Source organism: Mycteria americana, chromosome 7 (assembly GCF_035582795.1).
Source record: "Mycteria americana isolate JAX WOST 10 ecotype Jacksonville Zoo and Gardens chromosome 7, USCA_MyAme_1.0, whole genome shotgun sequence".
Classification (NCBI taxonomy): domain Eukaryota; kingdom Metazoa; phylum Chordata; class Aves; order Ciconiiformes; family Ciconiidae; genus Mycteria; species Mycteria americana.
In genome coordinates, this window is record NC_134371.1 from 63,474,737 (window position 1) to 63,502,719 (window position 27,983).

The following is a 27,983-nucleotide window of genomic DNA, read 5'->3' on the forward strand; positions in this document are numbered from 1 at the left end:
GACGGTGCAGGGGACGCTGCCAGCCCCGCCGGCTGCAGCCGGGGACCCGCTGGCGGGTCGGGCCGGAGGGGCAGCGCCCGGCTGGCGGCCCGGGGCTGGGCTGCTCGGTCCCATCCCCGTCGCCAAACCGCCTTGGGAACACGTGAAAGCACCCAGGGAGAGCGGGAACGCGGTGCGGCGGCAGGGCTGGCGCCTCGGGCTCCCGCGGCGGGAGGTTGCGGGGGGCTCGGGAGCCCCGGCGCTGCCGCCCTCTCCCGCCGGGGCCTCACCCCGCGCCGTGTTCTCGGCTTTCAGGGGCGATGCCCGCCGGCGGCCGGGCGCGGCTAGCGCTGGGGCTGCTGGGGCTGCTGGCCCTGGGCTGCGCCGCCGCCCGCCTGCCGCCGCCCGCCGACAACGACTTCCCCGAGGGCGCCCCCGAGCGGCGGCGGCCGCCCGGCCCGGGCCCCGCCTGCCCACGAGACTGCGGCTGCACCCAGGAGGGCGTCGTGGACTGCGGCGGCATCGACTTGAAGGAGTTCCCGCTTCTGCTGCCGGAGCTGACCAACCACCTCTCCCTGCAGGTAAGGGAGCCGAGCCCCGGCCGCGGGATCCCGGACCGGCGCGGACCACCCGGCTCCCAGACGGGCCGCCGGCCACCTCTGGGGTCTCCCGGGGCCGCGCATGCCCGCGTCCCTGCCTTCGCCTGGGCCCGGCTCCTTCCCGCTTCCCTCAGCGGCTCCTCGGCTTCGCGTTGGAAGCGGGAGGTGCCGCAGGCCCAGCGCTTGCACTCGACAAAGGCGCCTGGTTATCGGCATTGATTCTCTCCCCACAGGTCCGGGGAGGAAAAAAGATGGGAAATTTTTCTCCTTATTCTCTCCCTGCTCTAAGAGAAGAATTTTTGTCCAAACTAATAATTACTGTTTCTGGTGAAGGCCTTTCATTTTGAGGTGGCTTTGACAAGGATGGGCTAAATTATTTCATTAATGAGAATTTTTCACTACGTGTTTGTTAAAACGTTGTAAACACAGTGTACCAGTCCAGACACAGACCCAACCAATGTCCCACAGTGCCCTGTGTCTCCCTGCAGCCCGTGGACTCAGCAAGGAGCAGGCGTAACATGGCTGAAGCCATCCATCACAGTGAGCGGCATTGCCTGGGACACCCAGACAGCTGGTGTTGTGCTCACTGGGCTGCACGCGGCCTGGGGATTCTTGGGTCATTTTAGCCAGGAAAGTCACACCTGCAGCAAATAGTTACGCTGCAGAGACGTCATGTCTTTTCAGGAGAAGGGCATGTAAGGATAGGAGATTCAAGTTTCAGGTAGAAGAAGCAGTCTGTCCTAGATTGTCAGCAGGTTTCCATGCTCTGCTATGAGTTAACTGATCCCTATGACCAGCATTTGGGCAGGCATCCTTTCCCTGCCCGTTCTCTGACACCTGAGGATGTGGGCAGGGCTGGAGTGTGGCAGCCCTGTGACCGTTCCTCCTCTTGAGCAGCGTCAGTAGTTCCAGGCTTTTCAATGCTTCTTTGGCCCTTAACCAACTGCTTTTTGTTTATTGCTCCTATTTGCCAATTCTGTTCAATGGATGAATTGCAGATTTTCTTCAGAGCTTTCCATCCAAGCGCAGCAGAGTTAGAAAAGCTGTAATGTAAGCTGGCACCTTCCTCAGCAGATCCGTCCCAGGCGTGTGCTAGCCATGGCTCCCACCTCTACTGCCAACAGCAGAGAAGCTTTGGAGCAGCAGCTGTCACTTTCTGTGTATTGGCCTGGCTTCCAGCACAGTGGGTCCTTGACTAGTCCCCTAGAAGCTAAAACACTAGAATCACTTCTTAATGGTCAAAATGTTAGTCAGCATGTTAATGAAAATCTGATGGCAGTCACCCCTGACAGTAAAACCAGAGGAAGTGAGCCCCGTTTGACTCTCCGTGCCCATGGCAAGTTGTTTTTAAAACAACACATAAATAACAGAAGTAATAAACTTGGAAATCCACAGTGCCAACCTTGTAGCAAATGCTTTGGTGCAGCTACGAGGTTTGGCTGTGGCAGATGGATTATAGCCCTTGCCAGGCATAATCACACTCTGTGTGCTACCAGTGCATAAGCCAGATATTTCTGGAGATAAGCACAAGATACAGAATTCGGTTCAAGCCTTCAAATGCTGCTGGGTTTGGATGTCTTGGTTTAGAGATCTGAGTTTTGCTTGTTAAGGAGAGAAGTCTGTTGACAATGATTTGACATGGTAGGTTCATTTCCAAATTTTAGTGGAGTTCACAGTCTGGGTTTACTGGGATCCTTCTTGGATTACTTTGCTGATGATTAATACTCTCCATTTTCTTAGAATAACCAGATAGAAGAAATCTTTCCAGAAGAGCTTGCTCGTCTTTACAGACTGGAAACTCTCAATTTGCAAAACAACAGGCTGACTTCAAAAGGTAAGTGGACAGAGCCTGTGCCTCCACAACACCAGCTTATGCAGAGACGGGTGACAGCTGATAAGGAAAGCCACAGGGTGATGGATTGACTTGGTTGGAGTGGTTAGCTATAAGCCTCACTCCTTTGGCCATCGCACAGATCATGGAGGCACTTTATCATCCGAAACATAGTACTCAGTGTATAAGAATGCAGTCTTACTGAACCAGTGGAGGAGACCTGGCAGCAGCACTATGTACTGTGGCGTGAGATCTTCTCGTCCAAGAAACTCCCTCCAGTCCCACAGGCACATCAATGCAATGCACTTGAGAACCAGAAATGTCTACATGCTGAATGATTTCCTTCTGACTGACCTTGTTTCTTAATCCACTTGTTTAGTTCAGTTTAGTCAGTCACTTAATGCAGTTTAGTCCAGTTCAGTCCTTGTTGAATTTAAATGATATATATTACAAATAAGGCAACTTCTGCCCTTCTTCTAAAACCGTTTTGATTTTTGTAGGCAGGTTTTGCTTGCTAAGTCATATGTTTATTAGAGATGCTCAACAAGGGGTTAGCAAGGAAAGCAAAAGAAACAGGAATTGGAGTAAATAGTAAGGGAGGAGGATATGCAATACAAAAGATATAATTGTTGTTAACTTGTGTCACCCAGTTGCTCTGAATGCTGTTGCTATCCTTATTCCAATGATGGAGAACAGCATTTATTGAGAATGTGGGCATACTATGCATGGGACCCAAAACATAGCACTCTTACATAGCACACGAAAGGTTGTGCCTAATAGACTCAGACTGTGACATTACCTTTGGGGCTTGATATTTCTTTCACAAGCTTCAGTGCAGCCCTGAGTTTCCAATACGTTTTGACGTGGGAAATAGCTTCACCTTTGACTTATGGTTATCTAAGTGCCAGGTGAAAATGTTATTTGCAGCCTTTCTATTGTGAAAGCAATTGTGCTTGTGTGATCAGCTGGATGTGGAGTGATTCAGCTGAAAATTAATAATTACTGGGGGAGGGTAAGCTTGGAGTTGGATCAGCTCTCTGAGCTGGTTACTGCGTGGCTATCTGGGTTGTGGGGGAGCAGAACAAGGGAAGGGTTATGACATGCAGATACTGGTGTTGTTTTGGCAACATCATGGTCATAGATCAGATTGATCTGATCATTAAACCACCTCAGATTATGTCCTTCCAAGAAAAATTATTTGCAGATTCATGAGCAAATGACAAAAGAAACTCCTCAGATAGCATGGTTGCTGCGAGCACCGATAATCAGCCATATAGCAAGTCTACACAGCTCTGTACCTGATCCTTGCCAGTGGGGTTGGCCACAGGCCTTTCATGTTTAGGATTTTTAATGGTTTTCCATTGCTCTCCACAGTCTGTGGGGTTTTTTTTAATTTAAAAAAAACCAAAGACAACAATAGGTCTGAGTCATTGTTTCAGTGGCAATGAAAAATATTTAAATCTCACATTAAAGGTATTATGTGAGAGAGAAAGCTACCCTCTGGTATTTTCACTCAGAGAAGCAATAAGTGCCAATGTCACTGATTAGTTATTCCTGTTTTTAAGGGTTGCCAGAGGAAGCATTTGAGCATCTGGAGAACCTGAATTACCTGTACCTGGCAAACAATAAGGTAAGAGGCTCACAAGGCTTTCAGAGTTCTTTTCTAATCGGGTTCTGAAAGTTAAACAAGCAAGTATTCAATTCTCTTAAGATATATATCCTACATAAGTAAAATTGTGCTAAAGTGATATTCTAATGCAGGTTCATCTAAGGTGAAGACAATCAGTTAGCATGCTAAAAAATTAGAGGGTACACATGCCAGTCTATTTTGAACGCTTACTTACTTATTTGTGCAACTGGTGAAAGGTTTCCCTTGTGTGTGTAGGGAGGTGCAGAGAGCCCGTGCATTTATAAATTACCACTGTCTTCAGTAGGCTTTGGATCAGCTGCACACAGAGTTGGTAGCTGCCTGTATGCAAATAAGCTGTGGGGTAATGATGTGAAATGCTGGAAATCTCATCAGATGAGGCTGGTTGAAAATTTTGTGAACAAACACATCCTAATACCTGTGTTTGAGCCATCAAGATCTGTAAAAAGCTATCCAGTTTTCCCTGACTCCCATTCTTATGAGGTTTGATGTGGGGGGATACCCACACACAGTGAAACTGAGCAGGTAATAAATTTATTCTTTTAGCTGCAATGGTAGGAGCTGAATTTCTTTTTTAATGGAGAAGATCTTAGGTGCTTTCCTATTAATGACGCAAGCTGGATGTCATAACAGAAGCACATCTTTCCTGCCAAGGCTGAAAAATGAAATAACTTCTCACATACCCTGATAGCTGGGTGGTTCCCATTATGGCTTTTTTTTTCCCCCCAGTGATTGTCCATAAATATTTGCTACAGATGGAACTGGGATGCCACAGAAAAATATGAGTTAAAACATCAGGCAGAGCTTCTTTTGTCTACAAAAACCCTGCCCTTCCATCCCTCCCCCCCCCCCTATATATATGTATTTATATGCATGTCTGTATATATATTTTATTATCCTCTTAAAATCTGTGACCTTTTGATGTTTTGTTTATATACATGTGGCCACATTCAGTTTTCAGTCAGGCCAAGACATATCCAGAATCACTCCATAGATTTCTGTATGGAGTGATTGAGAATAGAACCCATTCCTTAGTACAGTAACATTGTGTTCTTTTCTCTCTTTCAAGCACCATTTCCATATAACAATCTTGGCAGTTAATAACTCCATAAAAAGGAACAAGCCAGACTGTGACTAATATTCCAGAACTTTGCACTCCAATTTTCCCTCTGTGACAAAACAAAGTATTTGGTTTTTCTGGCTTTACTGCAGAGAGAAAAAGATCCCAAAAGAAAATGCAAACATCAGCGAATGTCAGAACTAGTTATAGTGAGAAGTTGTGGACCCACAAAAATAACACATTTCTTTATAAATCACAAGCCAGGACAAACCAGATTGGCTTCAAACTGCATCCACTCTGCAGCAGGAAACACTGCAGATCAAGTAGCTGTGGTGTCTGGAGGAGAGCAAGGATTTGCTGGTAGTTTGCTCCTTGTTTTATGGATTATCTTAATGCTGCTTTATCTTCACTTGTGATCCCATCAGATGTAGCTAAATTATCTTTTGTTAAACTAGCATAGTTGGTCGGAGAAAAGAAACATCTTAATAGGCTAAAAGCCTTCTGTGGCGTATGAGTAGCAAGTACTTCAAGTAAAGAACGGATGCTGTAGTTTCCTTCTTAATTTTTCACTCTACTGTCATAATTTGTATCTATCATGCAGTATCCACAGTAAGCCTTGTTAATAACAGAAATTTCTTTCACTGAACTGTAGACAAGGTCCTGAGCTGTCATTATTATTTACTACAAGCTAGTGATTTTGGTGACAGAAAGTTTTACATTTCCCTGTATCCCCAAAGTGATACAGGATTCACCTGGATCCAGTACTTCTGTTTATATCAAAGGTTGTTATAAGCAAGGAAACTTGTTCCAAAACTGGTAATAACTTTTGTATAATCCTTCTGAGTTCATTGGTTAACATATTAGTTAACAATGGAGAAACAGTCTGCCATGTGGGAAGGAAGATCCAGCAGTAAAGCTGCAAGAAAATTGCAGCTGGAGAAATGCAAATTGCTACTTAGTAGGCTATATGCTAGGCAAAGCTACTCAGGCAACTTTATTTTTGCTAACAGTTACGACAATCCAGCATTAATCCTTCAATCAGTCAACCGGGGGAGATCAATTAGTCTCATGACTAAGTGCTGAAATGCCAAAGCAAAGTTGTGAGCAAGTGAAAACTCTTTTTGGATGAAACTTCTCTTTCTCTTTCCTCTTTCTTGTGGTTCTGATGGCTTTCATTTCACATATCTGAGCCATGCCCTTTGTTTTGTATAACAGTTATGACCTAATAGACTGTTTTTCAGGAGAAAAGCTTTAATGTGCCACTGTGTATGAATCATAGAATCATAGAATGCTTTGGATTGGAAGGGACCTTTACAGGTCATCTAGTCCAACCCCCCTGCAAGAGCAGGGACATCTTCAACCAGATCAGGTTGCTCAGAGCCCCGTCCAACCTGACCCTGAATGTTTCCAGGGATGGGGCCTCCACTACCTCTCTGGGCAACCTGTTCCAGTGCCTCACGGCCCTCATTGTAAAAAATTTCTTTCTTAAATCCAGTCTAAATCTGCCCTCCCTTAGTTTAAAACCATTGCTCCTTGTCTTGTCACAACAGGCCTTGCTAAAAAGTCTGTCCCCGTCTTTCCTCTAGGCCCCCTTTAAGTACTGGAAGGCTGCTATAAGGTCTCCCTGCAGCCTTCTCTTCTCTAGGCTGAACAACCCCAACTCTCTCAGCCTGTCTTCGTGGAAGAGGTGCTTCAGCCCTCGGATCATTTTCATGGCCCTCCTCTGGACTCGCTCCAACAGCTCCATGTCCTTCTTGTGCTGAGGGCTCCAGAGCTGGATGCAGAACTCCAGGTGAGGTCTCACCAGAGCAGAGTAGAGTGGCGGAATCACCTCCCTTGACCTGCTGGCCATGCTTCTTTTGATGCAGCCCAGGATATGGTTGGCCTTCTGGGCTGCGAGTGCACGTTGTTGGCTTGTGTCCAGCTTTTTGTCCATCAGTACCCGCAAGTCCTTTTCCACAGGGCTGCTCTTGATCGCATCATCCCCCAGCCTGTATTGAAACCGAGGATTGCCCTGACCCAGGTGTAGGACCCTGCACTTGGCCTTGTTGAACCTCATGAGGTTCACACAGGCCCACTTCTCCAGCCTGTCCAGGTCCCTCTGGATGACATCCTGTCCTTCTAGCGTGTCAGCTGCACCACTCAGCTTGGTGTCATCTGCAAACTTGCTGAGAGTGCACTCGATCTTGCTATCAATGTCATTGGTGAAAATATTGAACAGCACTGGTCCCAATATGGACCCCTGAGGGACACCACTTGTCACTGATCTCCATCTGGACATTGAGCCGTTGACCACTACCCTCTGGATGCAACCATCCAACCAATTACTTATCCATTGAACAGTCCACCCATCAAATCCGTATCTTTCCAATTTAGAGAGAAGAATGTTGTGGGAGACCGTGTCAAAGGCTTTACAGAAGTCCAGCTAGATGACATCCATTGCTTTTCCCTTGTCCACTGATGTGGTAACTCCATTGTAGAAAGCCACTGGGTTGGTCAGGCAGGACTTGCCCTTGGTAAAGCCATGTTGGCTGTCTCGAATCACCTCCCTGTCCTCCATGTGCTTTAGCATAGCTTCTAGGAGGATCTGTTGCATGATCTTCCCAGGCACAGAGGTGAGGCTGACAGGTCGGTAGTTCCCAGGGTCATCCTTTCTACCCTTTTTAAAAATGGGCACAATGTTTCCCTTCTTCCAGTCACCAGGGACTTCACCTGACTGCCATGACTTTTCAGATATCATGGAGAGTAGCTTGGCAGCTACCTCAGCCAATTCCCTCAGGACTCTGGGATGCATCTCATCAGGTCCCATAGACTTATATATGTTCCGGTTCCTCAGGTGGTCACGAACCTGATCTTCCCTTACAGTGGGAGGGGCTTTACCCCCCTGGTCCCCAACATGTTGTCCATTGACTCGGGAGGGGTGAGGAGAGTGGTTGCCAGAGAAGACTGAAGCAAAAAAGTTGTTGAGTACCTTAGCCTTCTCCTCGTCTGTTGATACTAGGTCACCATTCTTGTTCATCAGTGGAGGTATGCTTTCTTTAACTTTCCTTTTCTGGTTGATATACCTGTAGAAGCCCTTCTTGTTATTCTTTGCATCCCTTGCCAAGTTCAGCTCCAGCTGCGCCTTGGCTTTCCTTACTCCATCCCTACACAAGCGGGCAACATCCCTATACTCCTCCCATGTTACCTGTCCTGGCTTCCACTGCCTGTGCAGTTCCCTCTTACTCTTTAGTTTGACCAGCATGTCTTGACTCAGCCATGCTGATCTCTTCCCTTCCTTGCCTGATTTCCTACATCTGGGGACTGAGAGCTCTTGCGCTTTATGGAAAGCATCCTTAAAGATCTGCCAGCTCTGTTCTGCTCCCCTGTCCCTGAGGACCATTTCCCAGGGGGTCCTACTGACTAACTCCTTGAAGAGCTGGAAGTTTTGCTTTCCTAAAATTTAGGGTCCTGACTATACTCCTCACCTGGCCCATATCCCTCAGGACTCTGAACTCCACCAATGTGTGATCACTGCAGCCTAGGCTGCCTCCAATCTTGATGTCACTGATGAGCTCGCTTGCATTGGTGACCATCAGGTCCAGTATTGCATCCCCTTGGGTAGGGGTGTCTGTTACCTGGGTTAAGAAGTTATCCTCAATGCACTCCAGGAGTCTCCTGGATTGCCTACAGCTTGCCATGCTACTCTTCCAGCAGATGTCGGGGTGGTTGAAGTCCCCCAGTAGGACAAGAGCTTGCAAGCGTGAAGCCTCCTGTAGCTGGAAGAAGAAGGCTTCATCAGTAGGCTCTCCTTGATCAGGCAGCCTGCAATGGACACCAACCACAAGGTTCCCTTTGTTGCCTTGGTCTCTAATTCTTACCCATAAGCTTTCGACCTGCTCATGGCTATTCTTCAGGGACAGCTCTTCACACTCTACCCATTTCTTGGTATAGAGGGCAACACCTCCACCCCTCCTTCCCCACCTGTCCCTTCTGAATAGGCTGTAGCCATTGATAGCCACACTCCAGTCATGGGATTCGTCCCACCAGGTTTCAGTAATGGCAATCAGGTCACAGCTTTCTAGCAGCACGGTAGGTTCCAACTTCTCCTGTTTGTTGCCCATGCTGCGTGCATTCGTGTAGAGACACTTCATCTGGGCTATTGGCCATGTCACCTTCCTAGTGGAACACCCCTTATTTCCCTTAAGGTGTTCCACGGAAGTTTCCTTGTTGGCTCCTACTACCTCAGGAGCCCCCAGCTCATCTCCGCAAGACTTTGACTGTGGTGCAGTGTCCCCTGCACTTCCCTGGGCAACAGGTTGAGGGCCCATACTAGCACCCCATCCCTCTAACCATTGCATGCCCTCCCGCGGCTTGCCCCAGGCAAGCCTGATATGTTTCCCCTCCCCCTTCACATCTAGTTTAAAGCCCTGTCAATGAGCCCCGCAAGCTCCTGGGCAAAGACCCTCTTTCTCCTTTGAGAAAGGTAGCTCCCATTTGACACCATCAAGCCTGGTGCTGTGTAGGCCACCCCATTGTCAAAAACCCCAAAACTGTGACGTTGACACCAGCCATGAGCCGTGCGTTAATAGACTGGATCTGCCTGTTCCTTCCAATGTCACTGCCCACAGCTGGAAGGAGGGAGGAAAAAATCACCTGTGCCCCAGATTCCCTCACTAACTATCCCAAGGCCCTGAAGTCTCTTTTAATCACCCTTGGGCCATGTACTACAACTTCATCACCTCCCACATGGAAGAGCAGTAATGGGTAGTAGTTGGAGGGCTGTACCAGGCTAGGAAGTTTCCTAGTGATATCTCTAACCCGGGCTCCTGGGAGGCAGCAGACTTCCCTAAGAGTAGGGTCTGCCCGACATATTGGACCCTCTGTTCCCCTCAGCAGGGGAACAACTATGACGCGTTTTTTTTTCCTTGTGGAAAAAGTGATTGAAAATCACTTTTCCTTGTGGGAAAAGTGTATGAAAGTGATTAAGTCTATTTCCTGTGTCTGAATTCTCAATATTATGTCATGGTAGAGACTTACTTCTTCCTGAGGCACTGTCAGACCTTCCTAGTCAGAGATGAGTGCCTTTATCCACTTCTCTGAAATAATATCTCCCAGGTCAGGAGGTGAGAGATTACTGGTAAAGCCAAGAGCAGTACTGTGGCAACTGTAGTAATATGTAAAATGCCTATTTCCACTGCTTACATACTATCTGGAAATACTGATAGGAGTGTGATTTGTGGGAAAGATCTTTCTTGTGTTTGTGACCATTAAACATTTAAGACGGCTTAAGGATGGAGGTTTTGGCACAGGTGAAAACGAAAACCAGTAAATAATGTACTTTCATCTTTTAAAAAATAGGACTGTATTATGAGTCCAGTAAATTGCAAGCTCATGGATATAGTCCGTCAGTGTACACTTGACAAACTAGTAGAGAGAGATCTAGGCACCCTTTAGGTAAATATGTAGTTTAAGGCTTGGGTTAGGCAGTTCTCCAATAAAGTGTCTGTTCTCTCACTCATTGTTCATCTTTTAAATATTTTTGTTTTTACACTATTATTAATAACCAGTCACAGGTTTATTGTAATAAAAATTTGAAAAAATATGTTTTCTCATCATGTGAATCTTGGTGTGTCTTGCTGGCTGTAAGGACTAAATTCTCCTTCATGCAACAGTGCTGTGAGGAAGAAGCTTTACAGATTCAAAGAATTTCAAGCTAGGAGGCAGATCTCTTCCATTGCCCAGAGTTTCCCATCCTGATCTCAAAGCTTTAGGTGACAAAGACTTCAGTATCTCCATAGAAAAGATGTTCTCTCCAGAGCCTTTCAGAATGTACATAAAATAGCCTTTCAGAGTGTACATAAAATATTGTAAGAGTGGTCCCCTTGGTACTATAGTGGACATCTGTGATCCCGGTGATGGCACTTGCCTACTGCAATTCCGTAATCTTCTGCTTATGTACTCAAGGATCATACCTACTACAGCACTGTGTTAAGAATTTGTTTCCCAAGGGCTTAATCTTGATGCGTAAATCTTCTGGGTTTATGCTTTCCAGAAAACTGTCCTCCAGCTTGTGTTGTAACCTGTATTCTTGATTTCTAGATGAATGACTTGGCTATTAGCAGCCACTCAGTGAGCCTAGCTATTGTATTATCTGAATGCTCTGTAAAACTGATCTTTTTTGATCATTAGTTTTCACTCCACCAATTTTTGTTCAGATGCAGATGTTCCTAGCATTATTTTTTAAAATCACTGATAAAAATAGCAATAGGCCAAGAGCAAACACATCAAATCCTATACCTCTCATCAACTATAACGTTTTGGATACAGGACCTTTCTGTATTTTGTTTCTGATGCATCACTTGTTCAATGAACAGAGTATCACTGTACAGTAGGTCTTTGCTTTGAAGCCCCATTTGATATTCCATCATTTGGCTCAGAAGCATCCCTGTCCTTTGGGAACCTGAATCCTTAGTTGAAAAGATCATCGTAAATGGATGCAATATTGGAACAGACATACGAAGTGACACTTACCCCTGCAATATACTTTCATATGGGAGTAAGTAGTAGGCCACTGTGAGGTGGGTCAGATTTTTTCGGCACAGCAGACTGAGGAATTAGCAACAATAATAAGCAACGTGTTTGCTCTGTGAATAACAATTTCTTGATTTCTTCCACTAAAAAGAGACAGGGCTCTTCCAACCAAAACAAACATTCACATATCTTGGAGCAAAAGTCTGCCTTCCTGGAGAGATTAGTGAGTGAGGACAATTTGGTTTTGTTCATGCTATCTGCATTCAGTTTCATTTATTTTTGTCTGCTTAGAGAAAATAAATTTGAGAGTGTTTTGTTGCTGGTCTAATACTTGGTTAAAACATTTGTTGCATTTAATTGGAATTCTCCTGTATATTTCTTCTACAGCTAACAGTGGCTCCGAAATTCCTACCAAATACCTTGATCAGTGCAGATTTTGCAGCCAATTATCTCACTAAGATATATGGGCTCACATTTGGACAGAAACCAAACTTGAGGTAAGGAATCAGGAAGTAAAACAATAATAGTGTTCTGCCACTGCTTGGAGGCAGTTGGTGAGTGATAAGAAACTATCTGGCTAAACCATGTTATTGCCTACTTACGTTTTTTGGAAAGAAACTGCCTGTTTGTTATTCTCAGCATGAAAGATCAAATAATCTCTCAGACAAACACATTCCAAGGGCTTTTACCAGCTGCCAGACACTTTTGCATAGATAAAAATTAAATTGTCTCAATTTTATTTGTGTATCAGTTACGAGTTGAAAGGAACAGCTTTGGTTTCTCAAAACGGAGATTAACTGTTTAGAAATCCCTAGTTTTATTATAGTCCATTCATTTTAAAAAATAGAATCAGGTTGAGAGTACAGTACCTAATGCAGTTGAGTATAACTTAACCATATTAAAGCTAAGCACTTTAGCACCTTCAGAAGTGGTTCATACCCTCAGGTCAGGTTTCAAAGGTCTCTCTGCTAGTTTCAAGTTGTGATTTTTCTCAGCTGGATCCAGTGCAGCACATTGGCCCATCTCAAGTTCAGATGCACATAGACCACCTCCTGTGAGATATGGTCTTTTCCAAAGGCATTTTGAGTAATCTCTACGGACACTGCAACATCTAAATCCTGCAAAGACATCTCAAACTCTTTTGGTAGCAATTTATGCATCCAAGCTTGGAAGCAGTTAATAATTGCCGACCCAGTTGAGCTCCTAGAGCCCAGTCTTGTGACGAACTGAAGAACTCTCTGTCCCCACTGAACTCGTTGAGAGCTGAAGCTACTCTGTACTTACTAGGCCTTTAGTCTCATAGGCTCTTGGTAGCTGAAAAGGCTGAATCACACACTGATTTCTGGCAATATCTCATCATGAAAGACGCTAGATTTATACGTGTGTTCTTCCTTAATCTGAATTGCAGAAGCTGCTATGTTTTGATTTAATGTTAAAATTCTTGCACTCTTCTGAAGTGATTTTCACACTCTCCTATACCAACACTAATTTTAATCAGAATAGTAACTCACCGATTTCCAAGATTGCTGATATAAAATCCTAACACAGTTGTTTCAGTTGGTTCATTTGCCCCAGCAGAGTTCATGGTCTCAGACTGATTATTTGGAAAGCAAGGTTTTCAGAAAGACAAATATTTGTGAGTTAAAAGTACAGCTGACCATGGAGGGTGAACAATATTTTCAGTGTGGCTCTGAACTCCCTGCAGTGCGTGTGATCACACAATTGTGTTTCCATACTGAGCCTTTCCTTCCTTCCAGAAAGATGTTGCCAAGTTCTCTGCAACTGATAGAGAATCCAAGAACTAGTAAAAAAGCACACTTTGACACTGTGCTCTTTTGCAGTTTTAACCTGTCTCTACCATTTTAGCTGCCTGCTGCATCTTGGGGTAAACACAGGAAAGGAAAGGGTAATCGAAGTCAGTAAAATCCTATAATGTCTTTTGTTAAAAAGAAGTCAAATTAATTCATTTAGCAGTTAAGCCAATGAAAAGCAGGAATAACTTCATGGGGTCAGTTGTTTTATACTGAATTAAAACCTGTGTAAGAAAGAATGAATGAGTTTTTTTGAATATGATTGGAGAAACTCTTCTGTGAATATTAAAAGTTAAAAGTAAGAAGGGCAAAGGGAAAATAAGAAACCCTCTTTCTCTTGATCCCAAAGGTTCATTAAAAAACAAAATTCTTCCAGATTGAGTAAATCTGCTCTGTCTTTCTGTCAGTACTCTATGCCTTTCTGAGTTCTAGGAGTAGGAGAGAAACTGTTTACTGTGGTATTTCCAGCCTTCGTGGAGCAGAAAGAATGGAGGGGTGAGAGACAGCCCTTTCTTAAGAGATCTACAGGTTGATTTTGCAAGCCCAAGAAGCCCAGATTTTATTCCAAATAGAAGTTAAAATTGAGGGCATATCTATTAATCAGATATGAGTTCTAACCCTCTCAAGTGAGGCCACCACACCGACATTCTTTGTTACAAAGCACTGCACAATCCCAGACTTAATCTCAGTTTCTTGTTAAGAAGATAAGGCTACTTGTGAAATTTGTATTCAAACACAGGTTTGGAGTTTGAACAGACCTAAATTTCTCAGAGAGTATTTGGACCAACCATTTGTTTTTGCATCTATATCCCTTGCTAAATTAAAGGGCACATTTTAAAAGTAAATCTAATTATCTCAAGGAAAGAAGAAAAGATTGGAATATAGTTTTTAAACAGCTTTCTCTTGGTAAACAAAAAACCCCAGATCTCACTATGTGTTTAACTTAATCTTTTTTCTCCTTCCAACAGATCTGTGTATCTTCATAACAACAAACTTTCAGATGCTGGGTTACCTGATAATATGTTTAATGGCTCTGATAATGTGGAGATACTCATCATGTCCAGCAATTTCTTGAAGTATGTTCCAAAGAATCTTCCGCCAGCACTATATAAATTACACTTAAAGGTAATGATAACAAGGTTTTGTATTCCTTTACGACTGTGACCAAGTACTGTGTTTGTATGGGATTCAAACTACACAGCCAAGCCATTTCAGTGCACTTGGAAACATTCCCAGGCCCACTGTAAGTCTTGTCTGCTATATCCTCAGCAGTAGCTGTCTCCCATGTCCTTACTTCTTTGTTCATCAGTAACAGTGTGTTTTTGCAAAACAGAATGCTCACAGGGGACAAAAATGCTTTTCTGTGTTTTCAGGGGAATGTATTGCAAATACCTGTGTGGTAGCATTGTTGGTCTCTTCCCTGCATATAACGGTATTAATACATATTAGTACAAGAAAGCAGATCATTCTCCATGGCCACGCAGTGATTGGCTTCCCAGTTAAATTTGCCACTGATGATGCTGTTTTTCCTGACAGCTGCTTACCCACTATGTACTGGCTTTGCTCACTAATTCGTTTCACATAGGCTACTGTTTCCTAGCATCAGTGATTTTTGTTTGCTACTGAACTGGCAATTCAGACAACACAGAGAAGGTTTGGATCATCTTGACTGCTACAACTTCTCCAGCAATAGTGCAATAGCAGAAGTTCTGGTATTAACTAGTCTCCAGCATTTTTAATTTCATGTCATCTGATTTCGATAAAAACACTTCGTCATGTCTGTGCTAGAGATCTCAGCCTTGTTAACAATGGGAGAGCTGCAGCGGTGGGGAATCCTGGTTCCGCTTGCTTGTAGTGTTGACAGCTCCTTGGACGTGTGTAGACTGGAGTCTGTTATCAGCCCCTGGACTTAGGCAGCTCTGTGTTGCCTCCCAGCTTTCTTTTCCCTTGAAGGTTTCACCACTAATTCCCATTAAAGTCTTCTAGAACACAGGCTTCTCCAGCTTGAAGAAAAGTAAAGGCGAACAGTCTGATCCTGTAAATTGCTGGAATTTCCCTGCAAAGTGTGAAGTTACTAGTCCCCTGCATTTTAATGCCATTTATAGGTAATCATTATCTCCCAAAGGGGTCTCAGACTTTGAGGACTACACTTTGAACTTGTATCCTTTCCTGCTGTCAACAGATGTGTTAAGGGCAGTGGAGCTGAAGAGAGAAATGAGCATTTTGTTTTCAAGTACACTGCCTGTCGGTGGTAATATTTACCTTGATATTTTGACTGAGGAAAAAACCAGGACAATGAGAAATGAGAGACAGCCAATAGTGGACCAAAAGTGTCCAAAAGGTGTTCCTTAGATGTGACAGATCTTTTTTTCATTTTCACTATTCATTGAGACACTCTGCCAAATCTGTCTGTGGTGGTACCCACTTTATAGTAGTTGGCACATGAACCTAGTCCAGTCTGTCCATCACATTATTGTGTATATGTGGATTGTGGGAAGTTTAACAAATTCAGTGTCAGTGTTTTATATATCCTTTTATAATTCTTAGTGTTTTATATATCCTTTTATAATTCCTACAGTTCCTGTATGGAATTTCTAAGTGGAATTGAGTTTTATATTTTGTTCGTGTCTGCCTGCTGGCTACTCCAAAGCCACCCTAAGGCAACAGGGCTAATTATTTTGGAATCTACATTGCAGGAACTGTACCTTTTGGAATGCCATTAATACTGGAAGGATGGCTGGCTTCCAACCTAATTCTTCTTTATGGTGAAATTTGTCTTACAAAATGCAGAAATTTTGAGCAAACTCCAGAGGTAGTTGCCTAGATTACATTATACATTTGCACATAGGTGGAAGGACTAAGAATACAAAATAAAACCATCCAGCATGGGGGCAAATTCTATCTCCTTAGCCCAAAGATTCCGTGGGGAATCAATAAAAATAGGTCGTAATATTTCAGTCTAGTATTTGTATTTATTTCTTAAGCAGAATTATAATGGCCCCTGAAATATCTTATGTCTAGCCCTTTTGAAGTTTAATTGCCTGGTGTTAGTTGAGCAGAACCTGAATGTCCTGTGTTGTTTCATGCCAAATAATGTGCTTTGTGCTTCTGGTGTGACTCTAGAACAACAAGCTAGAGAAGATTCCCAAAGGAGCCTTCAGTGAACTTACAGGTCTGCGGGAGCTATATTTGCAGAATAACTACTTGACTAATGAAGGAATGGACAACGAAACTTTCTGGTGAGACTGAGATCTGTAGTTTGAACCTCTGTTTGTGTCTTGTCTATCTCTTCTGGGACAGTAGTATATCTACTGAAAAAAGTACATCTTAAAAAGTACATTTATTAAAAGCTGCACGATGTTATGCATTTCTCTGCTAAGTCTGTATAAAAAAACTTAGATTCAGATGCTGCCATTCAAAAGCAAAGGTCTGGGTGAGTGGTTTGAATTCACGCTGCAGAATACTTTTATACAAAAGACACAACACTGAACATCAGACTGCATCACTCCCTGATTGCCACAGACCCAATCACACCAGGTACTGAGTGCCTTCTGGGAAAAGGCCACCTAGAGCAATGTTGAAAGTTGGTCTCTCTTCTTCCAAACCAGTCAAAAGCGAGGTTACTTGGGACTTCCCAGTTTCAAGGGTAGTTCACTGGAAATTAAGGCCAGACCTTCATCTTCGCTAAAGCCACTTCTGTGTTTCTGTGAAGGTGACTTGAAAGCAGCCACAGATACACAGTTGTGGATTCATCTGGCACAGCTGTACCCCAGAGCAGAGGGATAGCTGGAGTAGGAGGGGATGCAACGGTGCTGCTCAATAGCCAGATGGCTGCAAAAGCTTTGATACAAACTGGTGCAACAGAAATAGCCTTTGGCTGTCCTAAATTTAGCGTGGGACTTAGTACTTCAAAAAGTTAACATTTGTGTCTCTGCTTGTACTGAGTGCTCCCCTTGTTCTACCTGAAAATCCAGATCACATAATCTGTCCTGCCCATAACTTAATTCTGTAAACTGCTCTGATCTCCAGACATGAAAATGTATCAAACTGTGCTTTCCTTTTCTGCATCCCACTCCCAGAAACCTCCCTTTCTAATTTACTATAGCTGTGTTGTGTCTGCCTCCAGGTCATGTTGGACATACCATTTCTGTTAAGATTTTGATGAACAGAGTACAGTGGCTATAGCTAAGGCACCAGTCACAGTCAGCAGAGGGGGTGGATACTGCTCCTTGCTCTCACGTTACTGTCTGTACAGCACAGCATAGTGCTATTGAGATGTACCCAAGCTGGGGAAGTGTTAAAACTTGCAGCAATGAAGTGCTTTACCCAGAGAGTATATTTGCTCATTCAGAGCATGCTTGGATAGCTGTGAATAGCAGTGTAAGTAACCAGTAAGTCTGTAAGGCATTAGTTCTTGCATTTCCTGAAAACTTTCTAGTCATCTGCAGTGGGTTATGTAGTGCCATGCAGATTACAGTCTCATTTGAACTGAGAAACTGACTTGAAATACAAGGGAGTAGAGGACTCCTCAGTCCTGGCATATAATACCATTGATTCACATCCAGTTGGTATAAGTGGCTGGTCTGAGGATTTATTTTAGCTTCAACTGAGTCCATGGAATCCAGATTCAGTAGCTTACACAAAGCAGCTCTAGCCCTGACTCACTTCCATAATGCTGGAGGGTCAGGAGGAGTTCACTACCTTAGCCTAGGACACTGAATTAGCATTTCTGCTTTTCATAAGAGTAATATTTCATCATCTAAAAAGCAGGCCTGCTTTTTAGTTTCAATATACACTTTCAGAGAGGCAGAAATTACTCATGCTCCGGCTACGTTTCTGTGAAACCAAGAGCTAAATTCTATGTTTTAATGGTGCTTCCATGGCATCTTTCTTGTGGTATTTGTTCACTGAAATTGCTCATATGTTGCTATCTGTGATGTCAAATGAGAGAACTGTAGACTGCAAAACTGATCTCAGGTCTCAGCCCGGCGGCAGTTTGGATGTCTGTGGACTCTAGTAGGTTCTCTTGCTAGTGTGGCTGGGGAGCAATGGCAGCACCTAGTCCTAATCCCTAATGGCAGTATGGGAGCTCCCTATTTTGCTGTCCGCATCAGTCATATCATGAGACAAAAAAGGGCAGTAACAGGACCCGTGCCGTTAAGACTCTAAAGCAAAGATTGTAAAATCATAGGGGAAGTTGGTTATCATTTCACCTTGCAGAATCTAAATGGAGAGTGTTTTCTTTCCTGCTTTCCCAAGGAAATTGTCTAGTCTTGAATATCTGGATTTGTCCAGCAATAACCTCTCACAAATCCCAAGTGGTTTACCTCGAAACATCGTCCTCCTCCACCTGGAGAAGAATGCAATTAAGGTGATTGGCAGAGATGTCTTGACCCAAATTAAGAACCTGGAGTACCTTCTGCTCCACAATAACAAGTTAAAAGCGCGAGGTATTCACCCGTTAGCCTTCCAGGGCTTAAAGAAGCTGCACACTGTCCACCTGTACAACAACATGCTGGAACGGATTCCCAGTGGGCTGCCCCGGCGAGTGAAAACACTTATGATCCTTCATAACCAGATCTCTGAGATTAACAGGAATGACTTTGCTACCACTTACTTCCTTGAAGAGCTGAACCTGAGCTACAATAAGCTCAAAAGTCCCCAGATCCATCGGGAGGCCTTCCGTAAGCTGAGGCAACTAAAGTCCTTGGATCTTTCTGGAAACAATCTCCACACAGTGCCCTTTGGCTTTCCAAAGAACTTGCAGATTCTGAAGCTGAAGGAGAACGAGATAAGCATCATCCCAAAAGGGACTTTGTCTGGGATGACAAAGCTGCGGGAACTGTATTTGAGCAACAATAAACTGAAAGTAAATTCCATTTATTCAAGAGCGTGGAGAGAACTCAGCAGTCTCCAGGTAGAAACATCACCTTCTCTAATTGTTTTAGTAATGCTGATGTCCTCGTCTGTCTGCCTAAGCCAATTTGTATAGCACCAATACTAGATGCGCTTGGTGCTCATGTTTCGGGCTTGCATTGTAAGTGCTACACCTTCTGTTTCTAGAGTAAAAATGATGTGTTGTTGTGCCGGAGGTGGGTACCTCCCACTGCTGCCCAGGGTGGTGGTCCACTATGTACTGCTAATTCTGGGAAATGTAAAGGCATCTTTGTTTCTGAACCTTAACTGTGTCCTGTATTTTCAGATAAACATTAGTGAATGTTGTCATTAAAACTGAAATTACGCCTTTCAAATAGCTTGTCTCCCAAAAGATTTAAAATCAGCTCTGAAGAGAGACAGCAGGAGGAGGGAATGCATAAACAAAACCACTCTTAATTCTCAAAGCCCCCACATCAGCTTATAGTCAGACAGGCCAAGCTGTAGGATTTAGCAGCTCAGCTGGCTCAGGCACCTGGAGAGCAGCTAGGAGGTCTGGATTCAATCAGAAGTCTTCTCATTTGCTTAATTGTTGGAGAAAGTTAAACACAAACCATAAGGCAGGCAAGAACAATCACATTTGTGCTGTGCAAAATGACCTTTCAAAATTGTTAGACTGGCTGAAGGATTTGTCTGCATTTCCTTTTAGTCAACAGCCTGTTTCCTGCAGTAAAAGGTATTACCTATGTCATATGGCAACCATCTATGGTGCATATGGTTAGGTCACTGTACAGGCAAAGTTTGTACATCTCAGAGCAGATCAGGGATACGGGTCATGGAGCATATGTCACACTGGCCCCCAGTGTGTTTTCAGACAATCCGAACGTTTATCTATGTGAACCTTTCTCTTTCTGGTGTTTCTGGGAATAAACAATAGCTTGTTTTTCAGTTAATGTAAATGAGCAATGCAGCAACAGTATCTGTAGAGCTGTTGGTTTGCATCAGCTGCAGATTTGGTCCATGGCTTTATTATTACATTTTGCATTTGTTTGGTGCCTCGGTGATACATGTGTGTGTGTGTGCAAATATATCTAAGATGACAAGTAGTCTGGAAGGAAGATGCTGTTGAGAATTACAGATGCTGGAATTGTTTCACTGCAGTAGCTTAATGAAATGTAGGCACTGTCACCTTGATTAGATTTTTTTCAGACAAAAATGGCTCATGAGACCCGTTAGGCAGCTTTAGTTGTTGGTTGGAATGACAAGCTTTCCTTCTTGAAAGGCCTGATTCGTAGCTACTTCATGTTACTTTTATTTTACTGTCACTCCCTTGTAGTCAGTGTCAAGCCAGAGAAACACTTTGCTGAATCAAACATTGGCCCTTTAGTTGTACCTACCCCATAGTAAACCCTGTTCATATTAAACAAGGTTAAGATAATAGCACATACTTAAAATTTTGTTAGACTAAGGGTGCATTTTTAGCTGTTGCTTTTTTTTCTGGAACAGCGTTACTAGTTGTTAGTTATTTCCATGATGGTATATATGAATCTTTTTTATTATTAAGGGCTTAACTGTCCAATTGGTTTATGAGTTGCTGCACTGGAGTGGATTTGACAAATAACCATCACATAAGATCCTGATTGTGCATGTATTTAGCATACGCTTCAGTCCACCCTGTTTCCATGGAAACCACTGAAGACTATCTGCAATCGCAAAGCTAGACATTTACATAATTGTTGGCCAGACTGGGATTATGTGGAGAATAAAACCACTGAAAACATGACAATCATTTATAGAAGTGTAGCTGTGAATAATGTGTAACTGGTATGTCAGCCTCGTGCTATGAAAATGCTACAATACAGGATAACGCAACACTTACTTTGATCCATTTCCTTGCTTAAAATTCATCTGAGAAATGATCATGGCCTTTAGTCCTGATATCTTCATACCTTGGTCCCTGTTAGAATATTTCCATGTGTTTTTACATGTAACTCTAACTAACGTAACCTTAGCTAGTGAAGTGTTTGCAGCAGCAGCTTCTAAGGAATTCCCATGTATATCTGAAACACAGTCTGCTTGTAATTCACTTTAGGCAGGCATAGGCTAAAGCCTGGGGACAGAGATAAAGCAATGTTTGGACTCTGGACTCATAAACAAAACAGCATGATGTCTCCTGTGAAATCATGATGCTAAATTGTAGTGTAAGAGAGCAGAATTGTCGTGGCCACACTTACCTTGATGCAAATTAGAGGCAGATTAAATTAGGTTATGCTACAGTAAATATCACTTCAGTTTTCCACCATGAACTCAAACTGAACCTTTCTGCATGGCTGACAATTTACAGTTTCCAGTGTACACATGGTGTTTGTCATTTTCCTGACCTCAGCAGAAGGGAGAGGATCTGAAGCAGACTCACCAAAGCACCATCTGAAAAATAAAGCCTGTTTCCAGATGATTTTCAAACACAACAAGTCCTGGATAAGCTTTGCATAAACATCTCATTTCTGTACTGTTACAACGCTAAGTTTTTTATAAGTGCATACACATATATATATGTATTTTTATAGACTTATATATGTGTGTATATATATATAAAAAACAATGGATAAACTTCCAAAGGAGGGGTGTGTGTGTATATAGCCATCCTTTGGAAGCTTATTTGTTGTCAAACTTAAATCTCTTTTTTAATCTGCTAATATTTCAATACAATTATTTATTTGACCCCTTGTTGTCTCTTCCTTGCAGTCACTAGACATGGCTGGCAACCAGCTGACCTCTATCCCATCAGACCTGCCAGAATCTCTAGAATACCTGTATCTTCAGAACAACAAGATCACAACGGTTTCAGAGAATGCTTTTGAATCCACACCCAAAATAAAGGGGATTTACCTCAGGTAAGGTCAAATTTCCACTTCAACACACAAAATTCTTTCTTCTTTATCCACTTTATAATTGCTTACTTTTTAGAAAGTATTTAAATTCCTAACTTCCTAAATAAGCAACTTTGTTTTATAGTAATGTATGATGAAACTATGTCCACCTGCTCAGAAAAGACATGGATACACGTAACATGCTCTTTCTGTTCGGAGAGTTTGTCCTTTCTGTGCTTATTAGAATGGGTTAGGCATGTTATTAGAATGGGTTAGGCATGTTAGAAATTCTGGGAAATTAATGTCATATTCCAATATTCAGCTGTGAACTGGAAGTGTACGGTCCACTTGTTGGACTACAGCTTCACCTGTGTCTGTTAGCCCTGGATTTTGACAAAATCCCCCTCTAGTGCGGCGTGTATGACTGATCTTGAAGTTGTGCACATTCCCTTGATAGTTTTGTCAGAAACAGATGACAAGTTACAACTATGACAGTTATGTAACTATGTTTAGAAAGCTTTTCTTTTTTTTCCTACTCTGTCTGTTGGATGAGGACAAGGTCCTCATCCATAGGTGACAGATACTGACCTTTTTTACATATAATGTAAAGTCACAGTATTGTAACTGATTTAAACAAAGATTTATACCACAAGAAGTGAAGCAAGAATCTGGCCCAGTAATATATCAAATTTTAATCTGATGGAACGTTATTGAAAATATTGCTTGGAAGTAATTTATGAAACCCTACAGAATATTTGATTAAGCTGGTCCCATGGATGTGTTCAAAAAGCCTAGGCTGCCTGCTGCACAAGACTAAATAAGGCCTTATTTTGTCTGTATGCAAATAAACTGCTCTATAGTTCTGAATAGTTCTGAATCATACCTTTTTGGATGAACGATTCCATACCAAGCAAATAAAATTACAAAGTCTGGTGTAAATTAGAGCAGTCTGTCTATTCAGCTGCTCACATTTATGAGATTTTAGTGAATGCTTGGATGCAAACCAGAAACCACATAACACATTCTATATTTCTATATAAAGAGAAAAAAGGAATTTGCAAAACTGTTTTGCTAACATATTTAGGAGGCAACTCCACCCAAGCTAAATTGTATTTCTTAATAAGAGGCTATTAATCACTGCAATGCTGTGAAACAATAATATACATCTGGAATATTAGACAGAATACGATTTTAAGCATGTTCAAGAGTAACAGACCAAGCAGTATATGTGAGAGTTTCTTAAATTGCAGGTTAGTTTATTTATATTCTTGGAAACCCAAATAACAGATGAAAAATTATTGCATGGTGCTTTGTTTCTAAAGGGATACTTTGTACTAGTATTTCGAGTTTCGTGGGAGAAGAATTAAACTACCACGGGGTGACACAGAATCTCATGAAAAAGCAAGTTAGAATTTGAAATGTGGGCTATGGAGCAGATGCCTTTCCTCTCTGGGAAGGAGAAAGCAGAATACCAGGAGAAAGAGTTTGTGAGGGAGGAATTCCAATTTTATGATTTTTTTCCTTGCAGAATGCAATTATAGAAGGGGGAAGAGGGGCTGGGGCAGGGAAAGGTAGGAGTTTTTTTAAAGTTTGGTCAGTGAACTAGAAATCAGTGGGAGATACTTAATGTTTTCCAGTATTTTCCTGCAAGGTCCTTTGTGATGATAGAGAGTGCTGTGAGCAAACTTTGTTCAGTCACTGCATTTGCCTGCTTGCTAATCAGCACCTGTTTTCCCTTCCTTTTTCCATCCAGAGGAGTCAGTACTCTGAGAGTGCTGTTGTGGGTAAGTGTAAAGTTAGAGTGACTTGGGCCAGTGTAAGTTAGAGTAACTCTACAGAATGGTTTCTGCCTAGACTCCTCATTTCTGTGTTGGATATAAAAAGGGGCTTATTTTAATAGGAAAGCCTTTTTGTTTGTTTGTTTAAAGGTTTAATAAGATTGCAGTTGGAGCACTGAAGGAAACTACCTTCCAAAACCTAAAGCACTTACAGGTACTGGATATTGAAGGAAACCTTGAATTCAGCAACAGTTCAAAGAATAAGGACGACTCAGAAGAGGAAATGGAAGATGAGGAAGAGGAAGAAGAACTGAGATAAAATGTGAACTCACACAAGCACATCATGTGGGAGGTAACCACTGTAGTTTAGTTAAGGACCCAGTTCTCAGACTCTTATGTAAATAATTCCAATTTACAAGTATGGTTGAAACATAACAAGTGGGTGTCTGAGCCCTAGACTTAAAGACTTTCACTAAAACATGACTGGGAATTGCAGAATCAGAAAGGGTTGAAAATACGTTATTTTGTAAAATGAAGGAGTCAGTATATATATCTGTGTTTTGTCAGAGGCAGCGGACTGTTCATAGTGGCTTCTGCTTATGGCCACAGCAGACACAATAGGTAAATATGAAGGTCATTATTTACTAGTTCTGATAACAAAAAATGAAAAGTTATTTCATGATATTTTTAAGCAACTGGTTCAAAAGGAAAACAAAGACCAAACTGTGGAGCTTACTGATGCAGAAGACCATGTGAGCTGAAAATGGATTAAAAAAATTAGACAAATTAAAAGAAGATAGACCTATCGGTGTCTGTTAAACATGGCTTTGAGATTATGACCTCTATCTCAAGCAGTCCTTAAATCACTGACCACTCGGAGTGGGAAGATAATAGTATACTTGGCATATTAGTTATGGAAATAATACCTACTTCAGGTCACTTTTGGAAATGGTATGCAGGACTGGATTGATGCCTGGTCCAGGATAGCCAGTTCTCACAACAGCCTGTGCTTTTGCTACTGATAAGTCTTGGTGAGGGTTCATTGCTCACTTCACCCAGATTCACTGAAAGGCCTCTGGCCAGTTACAGGTTGATTGCTGCTGACTTTGATTCCAGACTGGTAATCATGCAATTAAGATCTCAGTATTCCATAAACAATCTGGCCAGCCACTTGATCTCTCGAGTTGAACCTCTTTTCTTTTCAACTGCAGAAGAAAAGATGAAGGGAGAATGATGTTTGAAGAACATGCATTTTTCCGTAAGAAGGGTACGGGTCTGCTTTATGCATCTCTTAAGCATTTTATGTTGAAAGATGATGAGGTTCAGGACACTACCCTCTACTTTCAGAGATCTAAACTCTAAGACTTGAAAAAAAATGTTTAGTTTTGTCCCAAATCAACATTTTGTCATGGAGAATGACACAAGGAAGTACTAGGAATAGTGCTAATATGCTGAAACGATGATGGGGCTTGACAAGGGCAGAAGCTACTTGGAAAGTCAAACATTAGACCTCCTGGCTGGGCTATATGAAAACTTGGTGAGAGAAGAAATAATTTATATCTACAGACTTAGAGTACATATAACTTCCAAATCAACACATCTCTGGTTTAGTTTGGGGCACGTGCAACATGTCAGCAGGTACTAAGTTTAGCATGTTCTGAATTCTGTATTCCATTATGTAATTGATTTTGTTTTTCTGATGTTTTGCAGGAAAGCATATGGAAAATTACATATAAGTCTATGTGTATATATCTATATAGATATACAGAGAACACTTAGCAAAACGTGCAATGAATTACGCAGAAACTGTCATGGCACTGGGCCAGGCTCATGGAAGACAGTGTGTTACAGTGCCTTATTCGGGGAGAGACCCTGAATGCCTTTCCAAAGCTTCCAAATCATCTTATATAAGACCCAGGATCATAAGGGATTGCTCTGGAACTCACAAAAGCTGGCTTTTGTTTCTTCTGTTTCTCTTCCTTCACTGTTTCCATCTGTAATAACAATATGGGACTGTTTTGAACACATGCCTTCAAATGCTGTTTTTGTCACTATGTTTTAAGTGAACCATGTATATGCTTCTTTTCTTTTCCTCCACCCCAAAGAAGCTGTTGTTGATCAGGCAAGATGGATATGTGCAGTAGTTTCATGTGTGGAGCAGTATATGAGGCATTTTGGTCATCAAGCAGCAGTAATAATTCCGAATGCAACTATTCCTCTGTTATAACAATGTGTATATTTGGATGAGAAAAACAAAGTAAGGCTGGATCCCATAATATTTTATCTCTACTGCCAAAGCCTGCAGTATATGCCTGTTTTAGAAAGGTTTTAAGAGAGAACAATTGCTCTTGTGAATATATATATAAAAAATCTGTATGTCTGCCTTCCAGAGCTTTGGTAAAGTTTCTGTCTTGCTGTTGTTTGCCCATGTGGCAGTTGCATGAATGTCTCTGAAGGTATGTCCAGAAGACTGAGTAACAGTATGCAGTTTAATATATGTGGTAGTATTTTTCACATATTATGTATCATTCACATTAAGAGTCAGAAGTGAGACTAATGAAGCAAAAGAGATAAGTGTGGGCTGTCTTAGGAGAAAACTGTTAAGTGTCAAGAGAAATTTCTTTGTTTAATTCAAATCTGGAGAAAGTGCCTGTTGTCATACTCTCTTAAAGGCTGTTCTATGGTGTTGAGTATTCTCAGCTCCTGTTGAAATCATGGAAAATAAGGAAACCAAGGAAAAGAAGACTTACAGAGGTACCTGGATGGCAAACTGCTTATTTGATTATAATGTCCTTCATCTGAGGTAGCTAATCTGCTTGAGGAAATGGTCTTTTCTTTTGAGGATTTCTGATTGAACACGTGTTGTTTTGCATACCGCATTCCAGGATTTACTTGGAAACACAGTTGGCTTAATTTTTTACCATCTGTTTTTCCTGCTGGAGAAGATCTAGTTCCACACTCTCCCTTTGGGTTCCCATAGCACATGACAATAATTTCAAGCTGGTATTTCCTACCTTAGACAATTCAACATGATCGTGAATCATAGAAGGAAAGATTGCTTCCTGAAAAAAATAAAAGCTTGGCCCTAAAAATTGCAAAAACCCCACATTTTTGAATATCAGCTATACAGCTGAGCAATAAAATAGCCTACCAACTGACTTTAGGGATCGATTTCGATGTAAAATGTCTGCAGAAGGTAGCTGACATCAATTAGCTATCTCCAGGAAACCCCAGTGGAAGTTTTGCCAGTCTTTGGTGAAACAGACCAATTTATTACACTCCTGAACAAGCTGAGAATATGGAGATCTGTACAGTTTTTTGGAGAACTGTTTGATTATCGTTAAACTTGAGTCCCTTACACTGTGATTCTGTGAGAAGTCACATGCCCCAGACTCTCTTTGAATCACTTGAGAGTCTGATGTGGTGAATGTGGGAGGGAAGGTATATTTTAGCACCTTGTAGAATCAGGCCCAAAATTTCAGGATGATACATACACTGTTAAACTTCTTAATCAAGTGTCAGCCTTTGCCAAAGGAGACCCATCTACAGTTGAAGAAGCATATCCCGTAGACCAAGCAGAGTTAGGAAATCCTTTCCCGAGTTTATTTCAAAACAATTGCACACTGAGTCTGTCCTTTACAATGCTTCCCAGCAGCAAAAAAAAGAAAAAAATAAAAAAGACACCCCTTCCCCCAATAAAACCCTCAAATCCCCCCAAGAGGAATGTCTTTTGATTGTCATGTAAGATATTGATGAGGCAGAATCACAGGCTTGATTCCTCACTTATCTGGTATCATCAGCACCTATGACATTGGACATAAAACTGTCAAACCAAAATGGTAGTTTGTTTGTTTCTTTCAGAGGAATAAGAGGCTCCATGAGAGATCATGAGGAAGAGTCAGAAGTCCACAGGACTAAGCCCACATATTTTTTTGGCTGTGGGTGGTACCTGTAATCCAAAGGTCCAACCCAGACCTTGGCTGGAGCAGGACCCAGCAACAGTGTCCAACTTTATTGTTC

At 42.3% G+C, this 27,983-nt stretch overlaps 1 protein-coding gene across 1 annotated transcript; it reads left to right on the forward strand.

Annotated features, from left to right (window-relative positions):
* Positions 1-27,774, forward strand: PODN (podocan). The gene is made up of 10 exons (XM_075508787.1): positions 1-560; positions 2,319-2,412; positions 3,975-4,039; positions 12,018-12,127; positions 14,410-14,566; positions 16,565-16,680; positions 18,701-19,358; positions 22,061-22,209; positions 24,114-24,315; positions 25,674-27,774. Exons 1-9 carry the CDS (start codon positions 300-302, stop codon positions 24,280-24,282), a joined length of 1,779 nt encoding a protein of 592 aa, XP_075364902.1. The 5' UTR covers positions 1-299; the 3' UTR covers positions 24,283-24,315; positions 25,674-27,774.
* The last annotated feature ends 209 nt before the right edge of the window (positions 27,775-27,983 follow it).

Bases quoted from the DNA above. Each gene is read 5' to 3' on its own strand.
- PODN (XM_075508787.1), top strand. From the start codon at position 300: ATGCCCGCCGGCGGCCGGGCGCGGCTAGCGCTGGGGCTGCTGGGGCTG. The intron at 561-2,318 runs GTAAGGGAGCCG...CCATTTTCTTAG, and splicing joins CCAACCACCTCTCCCTGCAG to AATAACCAGATAGAAGAAAT. The intron at 12,128-14,409 runs GTAAGGAATCAG...TCCTTCCAACAG, and splicing joins GGACAGAAACCAAACTTGAG to ATCTGTGTATCTTCATAACA.